This window comes from Mobula hypostoma, chromosome 3 (assembly GCF_963921235.1).
Source record: "Mobula hypostoma chromosome 3, sMobHyp1.1, whole genome shotgun sequence".
NCBI classification, from domain to species: Eukaryota; Metazoa; Chordata; class Chondrichthyes; order Myliobatiformes; family Myliobatidae; genus Mobula; species Mobula hypostoma.
Genome location: NC_086099.1, coordinates 125,966,603 through 125,990,569, shown reverse-complemented (window position 1 = coordinate 125,990,569; position 23,967 = coordinate 125,966,603). Strand labels below are relative to the sequence as shown.

The 23,967-nt window shown below is 39.7% G+C and overlaps 1 protein-coding gene across 5 annotated transcripts in view; it reads right to left on the bottom strand.

Annotated features, from left to right (window-relative positions):
• The window catches only part of LOC134344249 (homeodomain-interacting protein kinase 1-like), a 127,826-nt gene that overhangs the window by 88,357 nt on the left and 15,502 nt on the right, over positions 1 to 23,967 (bottom strand). For 4 of the 5 annotated variants that reach the window (XM_063043728.1, XM_063043729.1, XM_063043731.1 and 1 more), the window contains exons 3-4: positions 20,518 to 20,652; positions 18,320 to 19,412 (exon numbers count right to left, since the gene is read on the bottom strand). In XM_063043728.1, coding sequence (XP_062899798.1) covers positions 18,320 to 19,412; positions 20,518 to 20,524 — 1,100 coding nt within the window. In that variant the 5' untranslated portion in view covers positions 20,525 to 20,652. The remainder of the gene's footprint in view (positions 1 to 18,319; positions 19,413 to 20,517; positions 20,653 to 23,967) is intronic. The other variant, XM_063043730.1, reaches the window with a different exon arrangement.

The window sequence follows — 23,967 nt, the reverse complement described above, 5'->3', positions numbered from 1 at the left end:
AGCGTGTGAAACCATGGCATGTTAACCAAAAGTGATTGAAGCTATTTGATTTACTGGAATCTATTTGGTACCTCAATTAAAACTAGTTTCCAAAGTTGTAAGGTAACTTTATAGTGAAATGTTGAATCCAGATTTAGCCAAATACAAATACTTGCTGCATTTCATAAGTAAAAGCAAGGTCTGACAAACTCACCTAGTTCTCGGGAAGAGTCAAGCATTGTCACATAATTCTTTAACACAACTTTCCAATGTTTGTTGTACGAACTGCAAACTATAATGTTTCCTATTCCTTAAGTCAATAATCAGTTCCTTGGTCTTGCTGACATTGATCAAGAGGTGGTTCTTCTGTAATCACTCGGCCAGATTTTCAAGCCAGTAAAATAAATGCTCCATATCCAAAGCAGATAAGTTCAAGTTGGAGCAACAGAGCAGTGACTGCAGACAACAGGAACATTCCAGCAAGATCTGGGCCAATATATATCAAAACAGAGGGGAAGGATTGTCACCTTTAAGTCCAATATTCTGCATTATTTCAATGGTTAAACGTTCAGCCATATGGCAACAAAATGTACTTCTTATCCAAGGTCACTAAATACAAGATGACTTATAATGAAAACCATACACTGACAAAAAATCACCAAAAAATCTAAAAAAAACTTTCTATGCATCTGTACACACACCTGGCTAATTAGTATCACTTCCCTAAAGCATTTAGGCATGGTTCATGTCTCAATTTAGTTAGGCAAATAATCTAAACAAGCACTTTAGTGCAGGACCAAGGACGTATTGCTCAGCGCAGAAATAACCCTATAATCATCCACATTCTTCACTCAAATTACTTTTGAAGTAATGACAACAAGTCTTGCAGATAACAATTTTCACCCTCATCTCCCACATCATCTGCTCAGAGGCCTGACCTGATGAGAGAATGTTTCTTTGAATACAATGCACAAGTCAGCTCTAAGGACTACACAACAATGTGAATAGCACCTTCCAGTTACCAAAATAACTTACAATGGAAGATGCAATCAGCTTCAAATCTACAAGAAAATGATTTAACTCTATTTCAATTATATAATGGACCCTTGCATTCACTAATTTCCTGTATCATTTTTTTAACTATAGGTATGATGAGTCACTGTCAAAACAAATTATTGATTTACACATTCTAGGAGAACTAGATTGGCTAAATACTGGGAAAGTCTTGACAATCCCGGTCATTTCAGCATTTTGGATGTTCAGGAATGTAAGCAGCAACAGACAGTAGTGGACACTGCTCAACACATCACAGGCACAACCCTCCTAACTATTAAGATCTAAAGGAGCATTGCCTTAAGGTAACATCCATCAAGACAGCACAGCTTGGATCCAGCATGATCCAGGCCAGGATACCTTCTTGTGGCTACACCATTTGGCAGGAAGAAGAGGCCTGAACTCCCACACCACCAGGTTCAGAACAGCTACATCACTTCTACAATTCGGTTCTTGAACCAACCAGCACAACCAGAATCACTACAATTTAGCAACATTAGTTGCTTTCTTGTATAATTTATCTTGTGAATGTTGCTGCTACATTCATGCAGATGTGGACTTTGGCAATTCACAATGAACTCAGTTGACTTTAATACGATAATATGAAAACTGCAAAATACGATGATTAAGAATGCTAAGTTAAAAAGGGAGAAAAGCGCTTGTTCTGAAATACTCAAATATTTGCAAGCAGCAGCAAACGAACACAAATACAGGAATGTGCAGAGATTCAAATGAAACAATAGTTGAAAAGAAAGGAGGAAGAATGAATTCCCAACTGAGTATGATGCAATAATTGATGTGGCCACATATAAAATTACAGCAATCTCCACTGATTCTGTACTTAAAGTTTGAACAACAATGGATGAATTTCAGAGCAACTTGTTTCTGCCCTCATTTTAAGCCATCTCTATACCTGTGCTTGATTAAGTAATGACATTCAGAGTGCTTGCACATTTCCCATTTTAAGTAGATCCAAGAGTTCATATAATCAGGATACATCATCCACAGTTTTCTATGGATATCTCCATGTTTAGATAATGAGTGATCAAGCTTTGCTCAATTCTATTCTACTACTTCTTACTTATAATATGACACAAGATGCCATTCAGTGGATCAGGTCGATGCCAATTCCCAGCTGAGTATCATCATTTACATTTCCTATTACGAACCCCAATTATTTAAGAGTCTCCTAGCTTACACCCTGTTATGGGCCCCCAGCACACACACATCTTCTTTCTTTTCTTCCCCCCCTCTACTTTTTCTGCATCTGTTTCTATTTCAACAACAAGTAAATTTTTTAACTGATGAAAGACACAAATATGCTCAAGTCCGCTTGTCCCCTTACAAATAGAAATGTAGAAGTTTAATAAAAAGGATATTTGTGTTATCAGGGAAGGGTACTAACATGGACCAAGGTGCTTCTTCAATGTGAGGCAAAGTAACATCTTTAATTAATAAGCCATTTAAGAGACTGAATTGGAGCCATATGCCAGAATTCAAACCACACCCCATGTCAGTAAGTTGTATTTGCTGAAATTAGCAATCTCACTGCACTATTCAAGCTTCCATAATAAAGTAATTACAGTTCTCATAATCACATCACCCCAGCCTTCACATAACACTTGCTGAGACATATGTCCTGTGCTTAACACTTTTCCATCATTTTCAGGTAGCCCTCAGAAGATGCAACATACTTGTAATCCCTTTCCAAATGAGATGATGAAAGCAAAATCAAATTCACATCCTTCACTCTACGTAACACAAAAATACTCTACTTGAACCTCAGCTGCAAGTGGAGAAATTACAAGGCAATTGCACCAGTCAATTCAGACAGTCCCAATTCCAGTTCAAAACAATTGCTGCTCACCTAGCTTCAGAATATATCCAACATGTACCTTATTATTCCCAAATCAGCAATATCAATTTACAAACCAAGTAGATTTGAGTAAGCAAGGATTCGTTTTATCATTCCACTTCCAAACACCAGATTGAAAGCACATATCTGTAAAAGTATAAGTAAACTGAACTACGTGAAATGGACCACAAAACAAAGTAGAGTAGAACAGACAAACTGGTACCGTGAGGCTTTGGTGGTGTAGCACTAGCAGATTTCCTGAGCTTCAAACACCACACTTCTAATTTGCTTCTTTTTAAGACATTACACAGTGATGTAATAAATGTTCCAGGGAAACTGGAGAGCTTGAAGGAAGCAAGGGAAAGAGGGCCCCTGGTCCCAGTGCTTTTGAAAGGAGCATGGGAAACACACCAGATGAACATATGCTGAACTGAGCTTTCCAAAACAAAAAATTGAATAACGAATCAGAGTTTTAGTGTAAAAGCAGCTGGTGAACTGGGAAGCAGGCAAATCATTTAAAAATATACAAAAAATCCAAAATGCATTTTGGTGCAGAAACTGTGGCATCAGTAGAAATATCTAACACTAGATAAACCAAAATATAGTACAATACTGTAGCTTTGAACTACATTATAATCTGAAAATAAGGCCCATATTACAAAATAGGAGAAAATTAGATTCTCAGTTGGAAGCTGAAATTGTGAAGAGAAAATAATTTTCTCCTACATAGGAAAGGTGGTGCAGAGGAGTGAAAACAGGAGATTGAAAAATAAATTACAAAAGAGCAAATGAAGTAGACAAAACTTTGCAATGGCAGAAAGATCAGAAGGGCTGAAGATATTTTCTGAAATATTTTTACATTAAGCATAATAATGTAACAAAGGTTAAAGGAGTATGTCCAGAGATGATGTTAAAAAGACTGCCAGTAGTGGTAGGACCAAGATAGAACATGGAGGAAGTGGTAAAGAAAGTACGCAAAATATGCACAAAAAGCAAGACAAAAGCTGAATATTCATAGAATGTAATAGGAAATGAAAAGACCAGAAGACCTTAAGACAAAGGAGAAGTAGGTCATTGGACCCATCTAGTCTGCTCTGCCATTCAATTATGGCAGATCTTTTTTTTTCCCCATCCTCAGTTTTCTTCCCATAACCTCTGATGCTGTGTCCAATCAAGAACCAATCAAGCCCTGCCTTAAATACACTCAGCGACCTGGCCTCCACAGTGCCTGTGATATTAAACTCCACAAATTCATCACTCTTTGGCTAAAGATATCTCTTCAGATCTCCTTTACATGGGACAAAAAACCATAAAACTTACAGAAAAAAAGCTGGAAGGGATTATAGTACAAAAAAAGGATAAACTTAACCTAAAGAGGAGTTATGAAAGTATTCAAGAAAAGGACCCCACACCTTGTGAAACTTTATGTCTGAATTAAGAAGTGAGTAATGAATCTTTTCAAGGTCTAAGCAGGACATAATATCACTAAGCCATTGAGCATGAGTGGGTGGGGGACTTACTCCTTTACTAAAGCCATGACATTACCTCTGATCAGTAGTGCCACGCCCCCATCTCTTTTGCATCCCTCCCTGTCGGAAAAACAGGACTTCCAGGGTGGTTATCTCCGGTTTGCTTCCAGTTCTCCGTGCCGGAGTGGTCAAGAACAAGGAGATAATGGATCTGAATGTGTGGCTGAGGAACTGGTGCAGGAAGCAAGGATTTACATTCTTGGACCACTGGGGTATGTTTCGGGGTAAGGATGAATTGTAGAAAAGGGACGGATTGTACCTTAATAAGCGCGGCACCAGCATTCTGGCAGCCAGGTTTGCCTCTGCAACGCAGGTGTGTGGGGGAGGGGACAAACTGGAAACATAAGGATGGAGCTAAAGCGAAAGTGAGAATAAGTTAAGAAAGACAGCAGAATCAACAGAGCAGAATGCTCAAGAAGGGATCATACAGTATGGCCAAGTGAAATAGGAATTGATATGGGAGGTGAGGGGAGTAATGAATTAAAAGTATTATATATGAATACACGGAGTATAAGAAATAAAGTAGATGAGCTTGAGCGCGAGACCATACCCATACCTGGAGTACTGTATGCAGTTTTGGTCTCCAAATTTGAGGGAGGACATTCCTGCTATTAAGGGAGTGCAGCGTAGGTTCACAAGGTTAATTCCCGGGATGGCGGGACTGTCATATGTCGAAAGATTGGAGCGACTGGGCTTGTATACTCTGGAATTTAGAAGGCTGAGAGGGGATCTTATTGAAACACAAGATTATTAAGGGATTGGACACGCTGGAGGCAGGAAGCATGTTCCCGCTGATGGGTGAGTCCAGAACCAGAGGCCACAGTTTAAGAATAAGGGGCAGGCCATTTAGAACAGTGTTGAGGAAAAACTTTTTCACCCAGAGAGTGGTGGATATATGGAATGCTCTGCCCCAGAAGGCTGTGGAGGCCAAGTCTCTGGATGCTTTCAAGAAAGCGATGGATAGAGCTCTTAAAGATAGCGGAATCAAAGATTATGGGGATAAGGCAGGAACTGTACACTGATTGTAGATGATCAGCCATGATCACAGTGAATGGCGGTGCTGGCTCGAAGGGCCAAATGGCCTACCCCTGCACCTAGTGTCTGTCCTTTCTGAAACATCTAAAGCCTGGCACTTGAAGTAGCCATTCCTGCCCCTGCACCATCCAAGTCTCTGTAATGGCCACAACATCATAGCTCTAAGCTCATCCGCTTTATTCATAATACTCCTCGCATTAAAATAGACACATCTCAAACCATCGGTCCGAGTGCGTCCCTTCTCTATCACCTGCCTATCCTCCCTTTCGCACTGTCTCCAAGCTTTCTCTATTTGTGAGCCAACCTCCCTTTCCTCCGTCACTTCAGTTCGGTTCCCACCCCCCTCCACAATTCTAGTTTAATCTCTCCCCAATAGCCTTTGCAAACCTCTCCACCAGGATATTGATCCCCCGGGATTCAAGTGCAATCCATCCTTTTTGTACCGGTCACACCTGCCCCAGAAGAGGTCCCAATGATCCAGAAATTTGAATCCCTGCCCCCTGGCTCCAATCCCTCAGCCACACATTTATTCTCCACCTCATTCTATTCCTATACTCATTGTCATGTGGCACAGGCAGTAATCTCGAGATTACTACCTTTGAGGTCCTGCTTCTCAACTTCCTTCCTAACTCCATCATCTGTTTTCAGGACCTCCTCCCTTTTCTAGCCAATGTCGTTGGTACCAATATGTACCACGACCTCTGGCTGTTCTCCTTCCCATTTCAAGATATCGTGAACCTTTGAACCCTCTCCAGTCCCAGAACATCTTTTCTCAGAGGAGCCCAAAACTGTTCACAATACTCAAGGTGAGGCCTCACCAGTGCCTTATAAAGCCTCAGCACCACATTATGTATTCTAGACCACTTGAAATGAATGTTAACATTGCATCTGCCTTTCTCACCGACTCTAAATAGTAGTTAACCTTTAGGGAGTTCTGCACAAGGACTCCCAATTCCGTTCACATCTTTGGATTTTCCCCTCATTTAGAAAATAGTCTGCACACCTATTAATTCTACCAAAGTGCATGACCATGCATTTCCAACATTGTATTTCATTTGCCACTCTCTTGCCCATTCTCCTAATCTGTCCCAAGTCGTTCTGCAGCCTGCCTGCTTCCGCAACACTACCTGGCCCTCCACCAATCTTTGTATCATCTGCAAACTTGGCAACAAGGCCAGCTATTCCATCATCTCAATCACTGATTATAGAGCATAACAAGCAGCAGTCCCAACACCGACCTCTGCAGAACACCACTCGTCACTGGCAGCCAACCAGAAAAGGATCCTTTTATTCCCACTCACTGCCTCCTACCAATCAGCCAATGCTCTAACCATGTTAGTAACTTTCCTGTAATACCATGGGCTCTTAACTTGGTAAGCAGCCTCAAATGTGGCACCTTGTCAAAGGCCTTCTGAAAGTCCAAATATACAACAACCGCTGCATCCCCTTTATCTATCCTATGTATAATCTCAAAGAATTCCAGCAGATTTATCAGGCAAAACTTTTCCCTTAAGGAAAACATGATGATTTTGTCCTGTCATCAAGTATTCCATAACCTCATCCTTAACAACTGACATTAACATCTTCTCAACCTGCAAGGTAGGGCTAATTGGTCTATAATTCCCTTTCTGCTGCCTTCCTCCTTTCTTAAAGGGTGGACACAGGGCATCAAGGCCATGGTGATGAAAAAGGCTGCAAACGTTATGGAATAACAGTGACACCATATTAAATTTTATTCCTCACCGAGATGGTATTTATTTTAGATTAATGAACACAACTAATAGAGCAATGTTACTTACTTGGAGGATGCCTGATTTATAATCATTACTTCACAATGTAGCTCTAAGAATTCGAAATCAGTTCCAGCTATACTGCAAATTAATTTCATCAAACAAACAGGAAAACATGGCTTCTCTTTGTCTGCACTTTACCAACAGATTTTAATTGTGAAAGATATTGCAGGTAAACACAAACATTATGATTTTGTTAAAGTTCAGAAGCAGCTGATGCCAGGACATTTAAATAGTGCAATTTTTCATGTCTGCTCAAAGTCACTTACTTAAATAAAAGAATGTGATATATGCAGCACCAATCAAGGTATCTTTCCCATAACTATGCTTCTGATACCCTTGCTCATCAAAAGCTCTTCCAACATACAATACTCAAGAAAAACATCTTCTGCAAGTTCAAGGGACAGAGGCAAGAGTATTTGGCGTCCAACCATCTAGCCATTCAACAAATCTAGCCAGACTAATCAAAGAATGAAGTAGGTTTGCCAGGAGACCAAACATTCAAGTTCCTCTTGTGTTCTCTTCACCTTTAAGTTCCATGAAATAAAAACCTTAGGTTTGTTATTTCTTCTCCAGTACTTGTCAGTTCATCTTTTTCTTCTCATCTTCACCTCTATAAAAATGAAGGTGTTGATACTAATATCTTTGTATTCACAGGGGCAGCTAAAAATTTACCTAGAATCAGTCTTAAAACAGCTTAAGTCTGTACTTATAATCTTATACTCCAAACTTCAGACACCACATAAATCACCAGATTAAACATTAAACTCCCCTTACTAATCATACTAACCAGCCAATTTACTAATGAATTTCTCACCCATCTTTGTCACATCTAACCTCCTCTTGATGAGCTTGTGCTTAAGTCTTCCACCTGCTGTCTTGTAGGAGACCCATCACTCCTGCCCTTGTTCCTGGCTTCACCAATCCTTATTCTACTGTCACCTCAAAGTTGGCATGCACAGCACCATTTGTCTGCTTGCTCAAGAACAATGGACCTTCTAGAGAAGGGACAACACCAAAGTTGCTCTTAGGAAAGGAAGATGGAGGCTAGGAAAGTGGCTGATGTGACCAGTGACCTTGACAGCTGCAAGATAACATTGGAAAGATAGGATTGGTCCACAAGTTACTCCTAAATTAGGGCAAGATGAACTTTGATGACAGTAGACCAAACCAGACTGTGATTGGGAGAGGATATTATCAGATGAAGTGACATCAGCCAAGCAGGAGATTTATAGACATAGACCACCATGTTCCTGCTAGAAGGAAGAACAAGGATGGCAAGATTAGGGAACCCTGGTTGAGGAGAGGTACTGAGGCTCTGGTTAAGAAAAAGGAGGCTTGTCAGATAAATGCTGATGGATCAAGTGAATCCCTTAAGTAAGAAAGATGTAGTATACTGAAAAAATACTAGAGGACAAAAAGAAGATGCAACATATCTCCAGCAGATAAGGTAAAGGAAAACCTCAAAAGATTCCCCAAGTATATTAAGGGCAAAAAAAACTAAGGAGAGATTAAGTCCCCTTAAGGATCAATGTGGTTATCTATGTGTAGAGCCAAATGAGATGGGAAAGGTCTTAAATGAATACTTTTCATTTGTACTTACCATGAAAAAGGGCATGAAAGACACTAAGCTCTGGAAGAAAAATAGTGATATCCTAAAGCACATCCTTAGGAAGGAGGAGGTCTGAAACTTAATTAAGGTGGATAAGTTGCCATGGCCTTATCAAGCATATCCTAAGATGCATGGGAAGCCAGACAGAAGAGTGCTAAGACACTGACAGATTTTTGTATCTTCATGAACCATACTAACATACTAGAAAACTGGAGAATGGTTAATATTGTATATTTAAAAAGGATTGCAAGGACAACCCAGGCAACTACAGGCCAGTGAAGCTAACGTTAGTGGAGGAAAAAATACTGAGGAATTCTGAGGGGCAGAATTTATTTGCATTTTGAAAGGTATAGACTAATTAGGGATAGTCAGCACGGCTATGTGCCTAAAAGATCATACTTTCAATTTAGCCGAGTTCTTCTTGTTGAGGTGGCGACCAAGAGGATTGACAAGGTCCAGTGGTGGATGTTGTTTATATGGACGTTGGCAAAGTCTTTGACAAAGCTCGGCTAGTCCAGAAGGTGAGCTTACATTGGATACAGGGAAAGCGAACAAATTGGATACAAAATTAACTTGGAGAAGACAGAGTCTGGCAGTGGAGAGTTACCTTTTGGATTGGGGATCATGAAACCAGTGGTACACTATAGGAATTGGTACTGGGTTCTTCATTATACATCATATATCATATATTAATGATTTGGAAGAGAATGTATGGTGCATGATTTAACAAGTCTGCAGATAACACCAAAGTTGGTGGTACAGTGGACAGCAAGGAAGGCTGACTATGGATCCGGATCAATCAGAAAAGTAGGCAAGGGAATGGCTGACAGAACTTAACTCACACAAACCAGGCCAGGACATACAGTGATTGGCAGGGTCCTGGGAGTGTTCCCAAACAGCAAGAACTTTAGGTACAAGTACATAGTTCACTGAAAGTGATGACAAAGGTAGAGAGTGTTGAAGTCATATGGTATGGTCAACTTGATCAGTTGAAATTTTGAATAAAAGGTGTTGTGATAGCTTGTTACAGCTATATAAATCAGTGGTTAGAACGTGGCACTTAGAACGTGGTATGCAATTTTGGTTGTCATGCTACAGAATGGATGCATTAAGTTGGAAAGGCGCTGAAAAGATTCACAGAAATGTAACCTTGAGAGTTATGGAGCTATTGGATGGGCTGCTACTTTGTTCCCCCGACAATGAAGGGATTAGAGGGCTGATGTTATAGAGGTTTATAAAATTATGAAGGACACAGATAAGGCAAGTCCTTTTCCTAGTGCAAGGAAAATAGAATAGCTTAAAGGTGAGAATAAAAACAATAAAAGGGGACCCAAGGGGCAAGTTTTTCCACAGAAATTACTTTCATCTTTTCCACTGCCACGTACATATTTCAGTCCCTATGATCCATGATCCAATATTCTTTTACCCTGATTTTCCTTTATCTCTATCTTTGCTATTCCTTTGGATTCATCAGCTGCATGAAGGGGAGCCTGCTGCAAAGGCAACAGCTTGCTCTCCATATTGTACTGCCTAGGCTTGCGCATAACTTCAACAGCAAGAATGCAACATCCATGGTTGACCCTGAACAGAGGGCAGTGATAGTAACCAGAAATGCATATTACCAAAATTTTAGTTAGCACCAGTAAAGCCTACATTGTTTCCTTAGCACCTTTTCATCTGTTGATTAGGTCGCTGAGAACACAGCAATCATTTTTGAAGCCACTCTAAACGTTTTGTGTCAAGGATGATATATGTAGCATTAGAGTCAGAAAATTATTTGTCAGGAATGTGAAAGCAATACAAACTCAAATGTCTTAAGAAAATCTACTTAAAGGCCTTAACAACATCTTTGTTTGCTCAAGTATATTTAAGAACACAAGTCTACTGTGAATATTACAAGATTTTTCTTCAAAAAGTAAGTTAGTTTCAATATTTTATTAAACAACAGAATAAGAAATTATGTGCAAAGTGGTTAGCTTTGTGTTTTCTAAGTTAGTAACTGTCCATTACAAAAGTTCAGAACATAGAAATGGAAATTCCTGAACTGTTAACCTTCATACCAGCAGCAAATTCTAGAAGCCTGCTAATTTAGGAACCTTAACACAATAGTCAAATTTGCTTTGTACTTAAAAGTATTGTTTGTATTGGTTACTCATGGCAGAAACTTCTTGCTGATCATCTTCCCCATCAATCACCTCCCATACTACTAAATACTGTGCCTTAACCCAGAAGAGATTATTCAGGTTAGCCTTCTTTTTAAATTGTGCTGTCTTTTGGAGGAAAAAAAAGTGTGCCAATTGGAAATCACAAAATCAAGTCAGTTAGAATTACCCATATTATTCACATAGTAAACAAGCTCAACATCTCTACAATATTTATTTGATAAAGGCTCTCAAATGAACAGGTACCAGAACAGACAATTTCATAAGAGGAATAGGGAAGTGCAGAAACTGATGGAAAAGCAGCCAGTTGCTAAGAGATACATTTAAATGGATCTCAAAACAAAATCTGCAGCTGCATTTTTAGTTACTTTGCCAGTGTTTTAATTTTACAAGATTGAGAAGGGTTGTAACATAACACAATGTAGTGGAAAGTAAAAGACCACAGAAACACTGTGACCTTAAAAACTTTCTTACTCAAACCATCCACTATACAGGATAGAGTATTGCAAAAACACTTCCCTGCATGAGTCAGAAGTGCAAGCTTCATTTCCAGTCAATAGCATTTCAGTCCCACACTCAAAAAACAATTAAGTGAACATCTGTAATTGATGGCTTTGGTTTATAAGCTGGCCAAATGCATGTATTTTAATACCTTTGCATTTTGAAGTATCTCATTGCAATCATTGCATAGTCAAAAACAATAGCCAAAGAGCACACTAAAGGAACAAGTTTGCTTCATTATACTGTATCCTGTCAAATATTCTCAACTAACACACATCAAAGTTGCTGGTGAACGCAGCAGGCCAGGCAGCATCTATAGGAAGAGGCGCAGTCGACGTTTCAGGCCGAGACCCTTCGTCAGGACTAACTGAAGGAAGAGTGAGTAAGGGATTTGAAAGCTGGAGGGGAAGGGGGAGATGCAAAATGATAGGAGAAGACAGGAGGGGGAGGGATGGAGCCGAGAGCTGGACAGGTGATAGGCAGAAGGGGATACGAGAGGATCATGGGACAGGAGGTCCGGGAAGAAAGACGGGGGGGGGGGTGACCCAGAGGATGGGCAAGAGGTATATTCAGAGGGACAGAGGGAGAAAAAGGAGAGTGAGAGAAAGAATGTGTGCATAAAAAAGAGTAACAGATGGGGTACGAGGGGGAGGTGGGGCCTAGCGGAAGTTAGAGAAGTCAATGTTCATGCTATCAGGTTGGAGGCTACCCATACGGAATATAAGGTGTTGTTCCTCCAACCTGAGTGTGGCTTCATCTTTACAGTAGAGGAGGCCGTGGATAGACATGTCAGAATGGGAATGGGATGTGGAATTAAAATGTGTGGCCACTGGGAGATCCTGCTTTCTCTGGCGGACAGAGCGTAGATGTTCAGCAAAGCGGTCTCCCAGTCTGCGTCGGGTCTCACCAATATATAAAAGGCCACATCGGGAGCACCGGACGCAGTATATCACCCCAGTCGACTCACAGGTAAAGTGATGCCTCACCTGGAAGGACTGTTTGGGGCCCTGAATGGTGGTAAGGGAGGAAGTGTAAGGGCATGTGTAGCACTTGTTCCGCTTACACGGATAAGTGCCAGGAGGGAGATCAGTGGGGAGGGAGCCACACATTTTAATTCCACATCCCATTCCCATTCTGACATGTCTATCCACGGCCTCCTCTACTGTAAAGATGAAGCCACACTCAGGTTGGAGGAACAACACCTTATATTCCGTATGGGTAGCCTCCAACCTGATGGCATGAACATTGACTTCTCTAACTTCCGCTAGGCCCCACCTCCCCCTCGTACCCCATCTGTTACTCTTTTTTATGCACACATTCTTTCTCTCACTCTCCTTTTTCTCCCTCTGTCCCTCTGAATATACCTCTTGCCCATCCTCTGGGTCACCCCCACCCCGTCTTTCTTCCCGGACCTCCTGTCCCATGATCCTCTCGTATCCCCTTCTGCCTATCACCTGTCCAGCTCTCGGCTCCATCCCTCCCCCTCCTGTCTTCTCCTATCATTTTGCATCTCCCCCTCCCCCTCCAGCTTTCAAATCCCTTACTCACTCTTCCTTCAGTTAGTCCTGACGAAGGGTCACGGCCTGAAACGTCGACTGCGCCTCTTCCTATAGAAGCTGCCTGGCCTGCTGCGTTCACCAGCAACTTTGATGTGTGTTGCTTGAATTTCCAGCATCTGCAGAATTCCTGTTGTTTGCGTTTAAATATTCTCAACTGATTTTTTTTACCTCCATACAACTTTACTTCCATTTAAGCAAACAAATATAAATTACTGCAGTTAGCAAAGACCTACAATTATAATTTACACCAGCAGATCATTAACAAAGACATTAATAAAACAATCTGTTGGAAGAACTCAGTGGGTCAAGTCGCTCTTGAGGGAGGAAAGGGATTGTCAACATTTGGGGTCAAAAGCCTGCATTCCTCCCACAGATGATGCAAAACCTACAGAGTTCTTCCAGAAGATTTGTTGCTCCAGATTCCAGCATCGACAGTCTTGCGTCTCCAATAAAGAGAGCCCATTGTTTGGGCCATTCTTTTGAGTCCTATTACAAAGCCTGAAATTTAAATTACACTTTAAACAAACTCAACCGGGAGTTTATCACGCAAACCTAGTAGAGTGCTTATACTCAAATGTTAACATACCAAGGCTGGAGATTGAAGCAGAGGAAAAAATATCAGCCATGATGAAGTGACAGAACAGACTCAATAGTCAATTCTGCTCCTATATCTTACAGTCTTATAGTATCAAGTAGATTAATTTTGTACCCGCCAGGCAACTAAACGTAATTTTCCCAACAGAAACTGGAAAAGGGAAGATCATCATTGAATTCCAGTTGCTAAGTGGTGCCTTGACTAAATTAGGACATCAAAGATGATTACAACACTAGGCTGCCAGGTTGCCTAGATCACAGATAAAAACAGAGCATTTCCCTTTTCAAGTGTTAAAGGTCATTTACAAATTCAAAGCTGGCACCAAAACTAACCTATTTATTTTGTTCTCCAAATACAATGAATTCCAGTTAATTGGGACACAGCAGTACACTTTGGCCAAATGAACTAGCTGTCCCAATCAGCTGAAGCTTGATAGTTAAAAAGATTTTTAAAAAAAGGCAAACTATCATTTAACTTAGTAACAAATTAACTATTTAAATGAAACACAGAACAACCTAGACTACCAATACTACTACCTGTTTTCAATCCTAATAGTTATCAATGAAGGAATTTGTTCAAAGTACGCTGGCGTTTTCTTTTGATTGATTGTAAATGAACAAATTAGGCACCCAATACAAACAGACTGTCTTCAGATAAAGCTTTCAATTACTGCATCCTCCAAATTTTTCTAGTTCCTAACTTGCTATAGTGAAGTCATTTCATTTTCCCTCCTGGCTGTTTCTGGCATCTCCATTCCTGAATTGTCTTACTGCTTATTTCTTGCCAACTGTCAGTGACAAAAATCACCATTTTTGAACACAAAAACATACAACTGGCACTATTTTAAAACTGTTTGCTCCAACCATGGTGTAGTGTCTAAGGACCACACAAGTGCATGCAACTGAAGCTAGTTAGAAAATGTTCAGCAACAGTCTCCTGTCCCAAGCAGCATAGTGTCCCAAATAAACAAAGGAAACCCCAGCTAGTTTCTTTTTTGTTTTTTTAAAGTCCCAAATAAGTGGCTGGCCCAATTAACAATATTCCACTATGTACTTAAAAGTATAAAATAGAAACAGGCGATTTAGCATAGTCTCCATCAATACATACTCCTCAAGCATGAAACTAGTTCAATCTTGATAATCATGTTTATCAATTCCACTTTAATTCTTTAACATCTGCTTGTCAGTAATTTGGAGATACATTACAGAACTTTATAATTTCCTGTTACTTCCTTTTCCTTTAAGATTGTTTTCATCTACCTTCTGCCATCCTTATTTTCTGTTACATTGCTCCATATTCTGTATTATGACAAGATTTTTCCCCCTTGGCAGCATATTTCCTCATGTTTGAAAATATTCCATTCATTATTTTACTTTTTTTTAAAATATAGAAAACCGACTATAAAAAAAGGAGTATTGGAGAAAATCATCTACTTCCCAGCACTCACGAGCAACACTGCACTAGACCACACAGCTTCTTCCTGTGTACTCATGAATGCAGTCATGAACAGGGAGACTGGTCAGCTGTATTCATTGATCACCAAGGTGGCAAGGTCGCACCTCACACTCAGCAGTTACAATACAAACTGAATATAAATGCCAATCTTCAAAATCACATAGGTCATATTAAAATCATTAAAAAGAAGGGTTAAACTTAGCTCCTGTACACAACACTTCCAAATACAAGTTACCTGCCTATCAAATTGTAAGGTCCCATAGTAATGATGTCAAATTAAGCTGAGAGCTGGAAAATCTTCAGAGGCTTTAATTGCCCCATTTGACTTTATAAGGAGTCATATCTCCAAAACTAACATTCTGCTGACCATTTAGAATTTATTTAAATCTTACATCCATCCCACGTGAGGGAGTTAAAAATCTTTGTGTTATGACTATTGTAATGTACAGACATGTGAATTTAAAAGTCTAATGGCTTGTTGAAAGCTGTCCAGTTTGTCAGAAGGAAGCAGCTGCAGCAGTTTATGATTAGGGTGACCGGTGTCCCTGAAAGTCTTCCAGGCCTTCTTTCTGCACCTACTGCTATAAATGTCCTCAATGGAGGAGAGTTCACAAGCACAGATGTGCTGGGCTGCCTGTACCACTCTCTGCAGTGCCCACAATCAAGGTTGGTGCAGTTCCCATACCAGGCAGTAATACAGCCAGTCAGTATGCTCTCAATGGTGCCTCTGTAGGAAGTCTTGAGGATTTGGGGGCCCATGCTGAACTTCTTCAGTCACCTACGGTGGAAGAGATGCTGTTGTGCATTTGCCACAAAGTTAGTGTGTACAGCCCAGTTGAGATCATTGGTGATGTGTATACTGAGGAACATGGAACGACCCGCTCTCCCAACTGCAGACCCATTGATGTTTACTGGAGCGAGCCTGTCTCCGTTCCTCCTGTAATCCACAATCAGCTCTTTTGTTTTTTGGATATTGTGGAAGAGATTGTTATTCTGGCACCACTGTGTCAGGATGTCAACCTCTCTGTAGGCTGGATTGCAGTCAAGGCTCAAAAATTCACCAATTAGGGACATATCTGTCTGTAGACATGGGCAGAACATTTGCCCCCAGATGATGAACATAATACTACAAGTTGCTCCATTTGAATCATGTCACAATAGTCAATTATTATAATCCAGTCAAAAGGTTAGAGAAGACCAGTTTCAAAGATCAGTAGAATCTGTACAAATGATGATCACAAGGGACAATGTACTGAAGAAATTCATAGAACAAATGGCAAATAAGTCAATGGAATCAGATTCACACAGGGGTTTTAAAGGACATAGAAATGGCTCTCAATTATTTACTATTTTCATAAATGAGCTGGAGGAAAGGGTCAAAATGAAAGACATCCAAGTTTGCTAATTTTAATACATATAAGATGTTGGGCAATTTATTCAAGGCTTTAGCAGTCTTTCTTCTTCTATGCCATCCATATTCAAATGACTGTACAAATATTACCAGGCAACGAAATGATGAGCAGGATATTGAAAAGTATAAAAATCCTACAGAATTTCCAAGAAACCCCAGCAAAAGTAAAGTCATCATTCTCCTAAGTTAGATATTGTTAAGAGGTAGTAGAGCAAACACCCCATGTGAAGGATAACCTTTTTTTAAAAAACAAACGATAGGGTGAACTAGCTAAAAATTCATTTTCGAATCCAAACCCACATTATAGTAACTTGGCATTGTCTGACCACAAGCCTCTGAGGAAAATTGTTGTATTCTTCCCTCCCAAACTACTGCCCAAGATTCTTAGGCTATATGTCAAGTTTACTTGGAAAACGACAAAATTTAAATTGACATCAACTTGTTGCACATTTTAAATGGGTGTAATTGAGAAAAATTTACATTTGTAGTTTGCTGAAGAAAATAGATTCTTAGAATTCTCAGGTTAAAGTGTACTGTTTAATTGATGCAAACTAGTGATTATTACAAGGATATTTAAAAGAGTACACTGCAACCAATATACTGGTGCAAAACAATTACAACAAAGCTTGAACAGATATATAATAATCATTCCAGGATACTATGCAACCTACTTAAAGCAGGTGTTTAGACAAATTAATTGCTACAACATTCAACAAACTTTCTTAGTGTAATTATGTCTCCCTGAGAGTACATTCAGCTGGTAAGTTTAAGACAAGTTCATAACCTGATGCATTGTATTTTACATACTGAAGCCCAAATGCTTTGGTTTTCCCCATATCATTGACCTTGACAGAGAGAATTCCTTCAACCATAAATTATACCACCCCAAGTCTTACTTCAGAAAGATGTTACAATTATCACTACCATGCCTGAGAATAGGCAATTCTGATCTCCAGCTTCTCATGTCTGGCAATGAGAATTTTCTTCCAAGCCAGCTTGACATACCTTGCTTACAGTCAGCATTACTTAAAGTCAATTCATTCCAAATTACAGCTGTCAATCTTGGAAATCAGAACAATATAAATTTTAACAAGTACAAATTGATTTGATATCCAAATATAAAGCCCCACCACTTCAGAAGTATCTCATTCATTCCTTCAATAGCTTTCCTTTACACTTCTCAACTTGTGATTAGTGTTAGTATCTGTCTAGCAGGTCAACATGAAGCAATTGCTCCATCCCAAAATAAGATAAGCACTGAAGATGCTGTAATGATGAAGTCTGACATTGCTGTCAATGCTTTTTGACCATCTATAGCATGGGTTCCCAACCCTTTTTACGCCATTAACTGAGAGGTCTGTCACCAGGTTGGGAATCCCTGATACAACTCCTCAACAGCCATCTCCATTTCCATACTATGTTGCTCAACTGATCAGTTTAGAGGCAGTATGTATGTGTCACAACTATCCCATACTTCAAAATCACCAGTGAAAGTTAGAAACTAAATTGAAAGCAGGAAAACATTTACCATAAAAGGAAGACAAATGAGGAAATCATATTGTAGCTGTGAATCCCAACTTCTATCTAAGCACTTTCAGAATAGAGTCACAAAAAAAATTAATAAAATTACCTAATGGAGGTGCAAGTAAAGCCCATGAATTAAAAGAAATCTAAGCTTTAAATTATGTCAAGGGAAGAAGAGATTGGATGTCAACCGCACTGTTGTGGAATTGTCTCTGAATCTCTACAATTACAAGCAGCAAACTAAGAACATTACACTGACCTGTAATATCGAGACTGCAAATACGTGGAACAAACTGCTTTTAAAACATGACTGGCTGAACCAAAGTCTATGACCTTCACCCTGTAAGGCTGCCGGGTAGGGTCCACAAGCATGATGTTCTCCGGTTTCAGATCAGCATGAATTAAACCAAGGCTCTTTAGTTTCATTAAAGCTGTGGCCACCTGCTGCAGAATTGGTCGAATATATTTCAATGGCAAAGGGCTGAACTTGTTTTGTTTAAGGAAGTCATACAAGTTCTGCTCCAGCATCTCAAAAACTAAGCAGGTGTGATTCTTGTGTTGAAAACACTCATAGGATCGAACAAAGTTGTAATCATCAGCATTTTCAGTGCTTAATCGATTTAGAATGCTCACTTCAATCTGCCCTTGCCGTGCATAGGAGGGATGGTTTTTCAAGATCTTAATAGCTACTATTTCATTGGTGCCCCTTTTCCAACATTTCACCACTTGTCCAAAAGTGCCCCGACCAAGAAATTCCAACACCTCATAACTGCTTGTCACTGAGCAAAGTATTTCATGCTGGACCAACTGATAATCCCCTTCATTAGTGGAACTGCCGTTCTTTGAAGTTACAGTTGATGTGGTGGTGGCAGTAGTACCCACCGCAGTCCTGCCAGTGTTGTTCTGAAGCATCGGAGGTGGGTGTTCCTCAATTATTTGCACACTGCCACTACTTTCAATCTCCTCACTTTTCCTCTTGAGCCCACATTTTTGGTAGGTATCCAACAGTGTCACTGTGCTTCTGCGTGTCAAACTCTGCACTCCGTTTGAAGATCCCACAGACAGTGCTGCTGTACAGGCCCCACTGTCTGCGCTCGTAACTGGAATCAGCCCGGAGGTGCTGGTGAGGTGCAAACTCTGATCATAAACGACTACACTGTTTGATGCCTGATGGGGCAGATTTGCTTGTCCTTGAGTCACTGGTGGATTTTTGCTCTGATTGTAATGTTTTACAGTGCAGCTCTGTCCCGTTGCATCCCAGTTGGAGGGCTCCACTTTCAATTTCTTCACGCTGCAAAAGGCACTGGACTTTACTGACATTGGTGAAAACACTTGCAGTTGTGAGGCCATACCTGTCAAAAGGAAAAGTAGTATTTATAAACTTCACTGCTTGCACCCAAGTTGTGTGGTTATATAAAAACATATTGCAATTCAAAAAGTTGAAAAGTACATTCCTTAAAATTGGTTATTCAAAAAAAAACAACTCTGGCTAACTAGTAATCATGGACCAGACTAGAGTTATCATGGTGTTGCACAGAGAATGGAAGCATTTACTCTGCTGGTAGTGGGGGGGGGGGGGGAGGCATTTTACTCAATTAAAACATACGAAAAATGGATATGTTCCAAGTTATTGGAAACATTCCTGAAACTGACTAAAGTAAAAATCATTGAGTAATTTACTTTTCATTAATCTAAATATACAGCAAATAGTATTAACATCAAACATTCACTATTCAAATAGATTTCCAATTCCTAAAATTTAAATAAAAAATCAAAAATAATTTCCTTAATGAAGTTTTGCCTTTCCTTCACAAATGTCAATACAGCACAAGATAAAATATTTGTTTCATATTTCAGCAATTCAAATGAGTATAGCCTCTGATTTTTACCTAGGATAACTTTTAAAATGTACAATAGGAACCATAATAGTAGAAATCTCAGTATCTTCATGCAGTGTGCCAAACACAAGAATGGAGGTAGCACTGAGGATCCCACCACCCAGGACATGCCCTCTTCTTATTGCTACCATCAAGGTGGTGATACAGGAGCCTGAAGGCACACACTCAACAATTCATGCTTCCCCTCCACCTGATCTGAATTGACAACGATCCCATGAATGCTATCTCAGTATTTTCCCTTCTTTTTGCACAACTTTAATTTATACACTTCTTGTAAGTTTTTATTTTTATTATGTATTACAATGTATTCCTGCCTCACGGCATATGCCAGTGATATTAAACCTAATTCTGATTCTAAGTTCTAAATAAAGATCTGATATCCAATTTTAGCTAAATTAAGTGGATGCTACAATTGACCTCAATGTTCTGAACCATGTAGTGCAATCAAAAATTTGGGCTTATGCTTCCAATTGCTAACCAATGACAACAGTCAAAAAAAAAATGCCTGTATATGGGCATCTACTAAAGATGAAATTGAAATCAGATGTGCTGCCCCCACCTGTCATGCAGCCCGCTGCCAATCATTGTTTAAGCTCACACATGAAGGGTGGTTACTTGGTTGAAGTACCATTGCCCTGCCAGCACTCGAGCAGTCATAACTCAGCTGGAGGCAGCATCCTTAGCGGTGAGAAAACTGTGCAAAAGAAAGAGCAGGAGAAAAGAAAAATAAACTTTTGCTATTTAGTTATGTGTACCACGTGGAGTAGAAATGAATCATACAAAGCAGGAACTGAGTAACAATGAGCTTGTTAATTGCAAGGGAGGACAATTACAATAGATTTCAGCATCCTACAGCAGGGGCAGAAATTTTACAAGTGACCTTTCCTGGAAAGCTCATGTACTATGAGCATGGAATGCTGCCTCACCACCCCCCCCCCCACCCCCACAATTTGATTCACATTGAGAATGGATGAAGTATGGAACATAATATTTTTATGCAATCATTCATTCAAACACAGGGGAAAATGTTGTACATCAATAGAAATGTAGAATGTTCTTAAAAAGGACTGTGTCTCTTTTAGTCACACTCGTTTCAAAAATTTATTTGCCACCATCTTTTCCAACACTATCCAAGGAGTCTTCCTTCTGTACTTTAGTATTACACAACAGCATTTGACCTACTGTTAGATTTAAGTTTTCAATAATCTTTTCAAAATAGATCTTGAGTATCAGAATATAGTACTGCTGCTTCATCTAACTGACATCACACTGTAAATTTGAACCAAATCCAATAATATGACACGACAAAATCTACACAAGTTGACCTGGAGGATGCAGCCACAGTTCCATTCCATGCCACAATGGAAGCTGTTTTGGTTTTCACATTTAATTCTCACCAACAGTAATTTTAACAGCTAACACATAAGCGCTTATACGCAAGCTTCAGGATGCATGTTTATTATGGTAATAAGTGCAATGTCAACTTATACAAATCAGACTTACAGTATAAGCATTCAATGTAGAGAAAATAATGGTAACATGCAAAAACTCAAAATCCAGAAGAGTTGATTAAGTTCCTGAAAGGAAGAATGAATTCCAGTTGAGAACATTTTATGCATTGCTTGGTTGGAATAACTTGTACCTATTTCTGGCACACAAAGGATAAAAGCAGATTAATGAGAGATTTATATCATTATGAACAACGGATGAAGTTAACACCATAAAGCAATTAGCTATTGGAATAATTTCATAAAGAAATGTTTAAGCAAACAATTCACAGTAATCAACCAAACATTGTTAAAAGGTATTAGAAGAAAGGATAAAAATGCTGGATGTACGTAACAGGTGAGACAGCAACTGTATGGAGAGGGAGCATAAATGTTTCGGATTGATGAACTTTAACTGTCCCAATTTAAAGTGATCAATTTGTATAACGTTAGCAACACACAAAATGCTGGAGGAAATCAGCAGACCAGGCAGCAGCTATGGAAAAAAGCATAGTTGATATTTCAGGCCAAAACCCTTCGGCAGGACTGGAGAAAAAAAGCTGAGTAGATTTTAAAGATGTGGGGGGGAGAATACCCATCGCCTGGTGTTTCTCTCTCCCCTCCCCCCACCTGTCAAATCTACTCATTTTTTCCCCTCCAGTCCTGCTGAAGGGTTTCAGCCCAAAACGTCAGCTGGCCTGCTGACTTCCTTCAGCATTTTTTGTGTTGTTCAAATTTCCACCATCTGCAGATTTTCTCTTGTTTGTAATTTAAAAATGTTTTCTCTTCCATCTCTAATGCTGTATGACTTAAGTTCTTCCAATATTTTCTGTTTCCGTTTCAAAAAATGAGCTTTAGGGAAATACCTTAAAATAATCAATTTAATTTTAAAAACAAAAAATATTACAAATAGTGTAATATGATAGGTAGAAGTATGAACAAGGTTAACCCAAAAGTTAACAAGCAAATTTGGAAAATTACTAGTAAATAAATCTACAATGTAACATATATAGGAGGACGTATCTTGAGATTTACCAGTATGCATATCTGAAAGGGAAATTATGGGTATTTAGCCATGTTTTAAAATACTAATCTAATCAACTTTGAACTATCAGCCTGGTACACAATTGAGAGAATTCCAGAAACAGAGCATGCAATGTTTTTTTTCTTAAATTTGCAGATTAGTATTTAAAAAGCGTATCCCATTTAATTAAATGCATTTAGACAAAGACGACCAACTATATTGGGTCTGTTCCCCTTTCCAATAAGGCGAGTGCTAAATAGGAGGAGGTCGGAGATCCGGCATCTGAATTGATCAGTGACATCCAAATTACTTTTGAGAGGCAACATTTTTGCCTCCATCTTAATACACTTACATAACCATAGAACAAAGGTATTTCAAAATGTTATCATTGGACATGCTCCATCCTATGGTGACTGGAAGCCTTAAGCCTGGTTAGGATGCAATTATTTCATGACACAGGAGGCCATTCAGCCCATCAAGTCTATGTCAGCTCTTGATATAGTTCCATTACTCCAATTATATCCCTGTAATCACTTCTGTATCACATACCCATCAATAGCCCCCACTCCTTCCACTTGCCAGGGACACAGCACATTACACCACCGTAGCATAGTTGTCAGCACAATGCTATTACAGCTTGGGTGTCAGGATTCAGAGTTCAATACATAGTCTGTAAGGAGTTTGAACCCTCCTTTGTTTGCAAGAAGTTTGTACTCATGGGTTTCCTCTAGGTGCTCCCGTTTCCTCCCACAGTCAAAAGACATCAGTTAGGTATGGTCAATTCTTTCAGTAGTAGAAATAAATGTGTGGGCTGAAAATTCAGGAATGTGAGATGCAGAAGAACTTGGGAGTCTTTGTGCAGAACCACCTGATGGTTAACTTGCAGGCTGAGTTGGTGGTGAGGAAGGCAAATGCCATGTTAGCATTCATTTCAAGACGTCTAGAATACAAGAGTAAGGATGTAATGCTGAGACTTTATATGGCATTGGTGAGACCTCACCTCGAGCATTGTGAACAGTTTTGGGCCCCTCATCTTAGAAAACATGTGCTGGCATTGGAGAGGTTCCAGAGGAGTCTCACAAAAATGATTCCAGGAATGAAAGAGTTATCATATGAGGAACGTTCAACGACTCTGGATCTATACTCACTGGAATGCAGAAGGACGAGAGGGGATCTCATTGAAACCTTTTGAATGTTGAAAGGCCTAGACAGAGTATATGTGGAAAGGATGTTTCCCATGGTGGGAGAGTCTAGGATAAGAGGATATAGTCTCAGGATAGAGAGGCATCCTTTCAAAACAGAGATGCGGAGAAATTTCTTTAGCCAAAGGGTGGTGAATTTGGGGAATCTCTTGCTACATGCAGCTGTGGAGGCCAGGTCGTTGGGCGTATTTAAAGCGGAAATTGACAGGTTCTTAATTGGACATGGCATCGAAGGTTACAGGGAAAAGGTCGGGAACTGGGGTTGAGGAGGAGATTTGGAAAAAAAAGGATCAGCT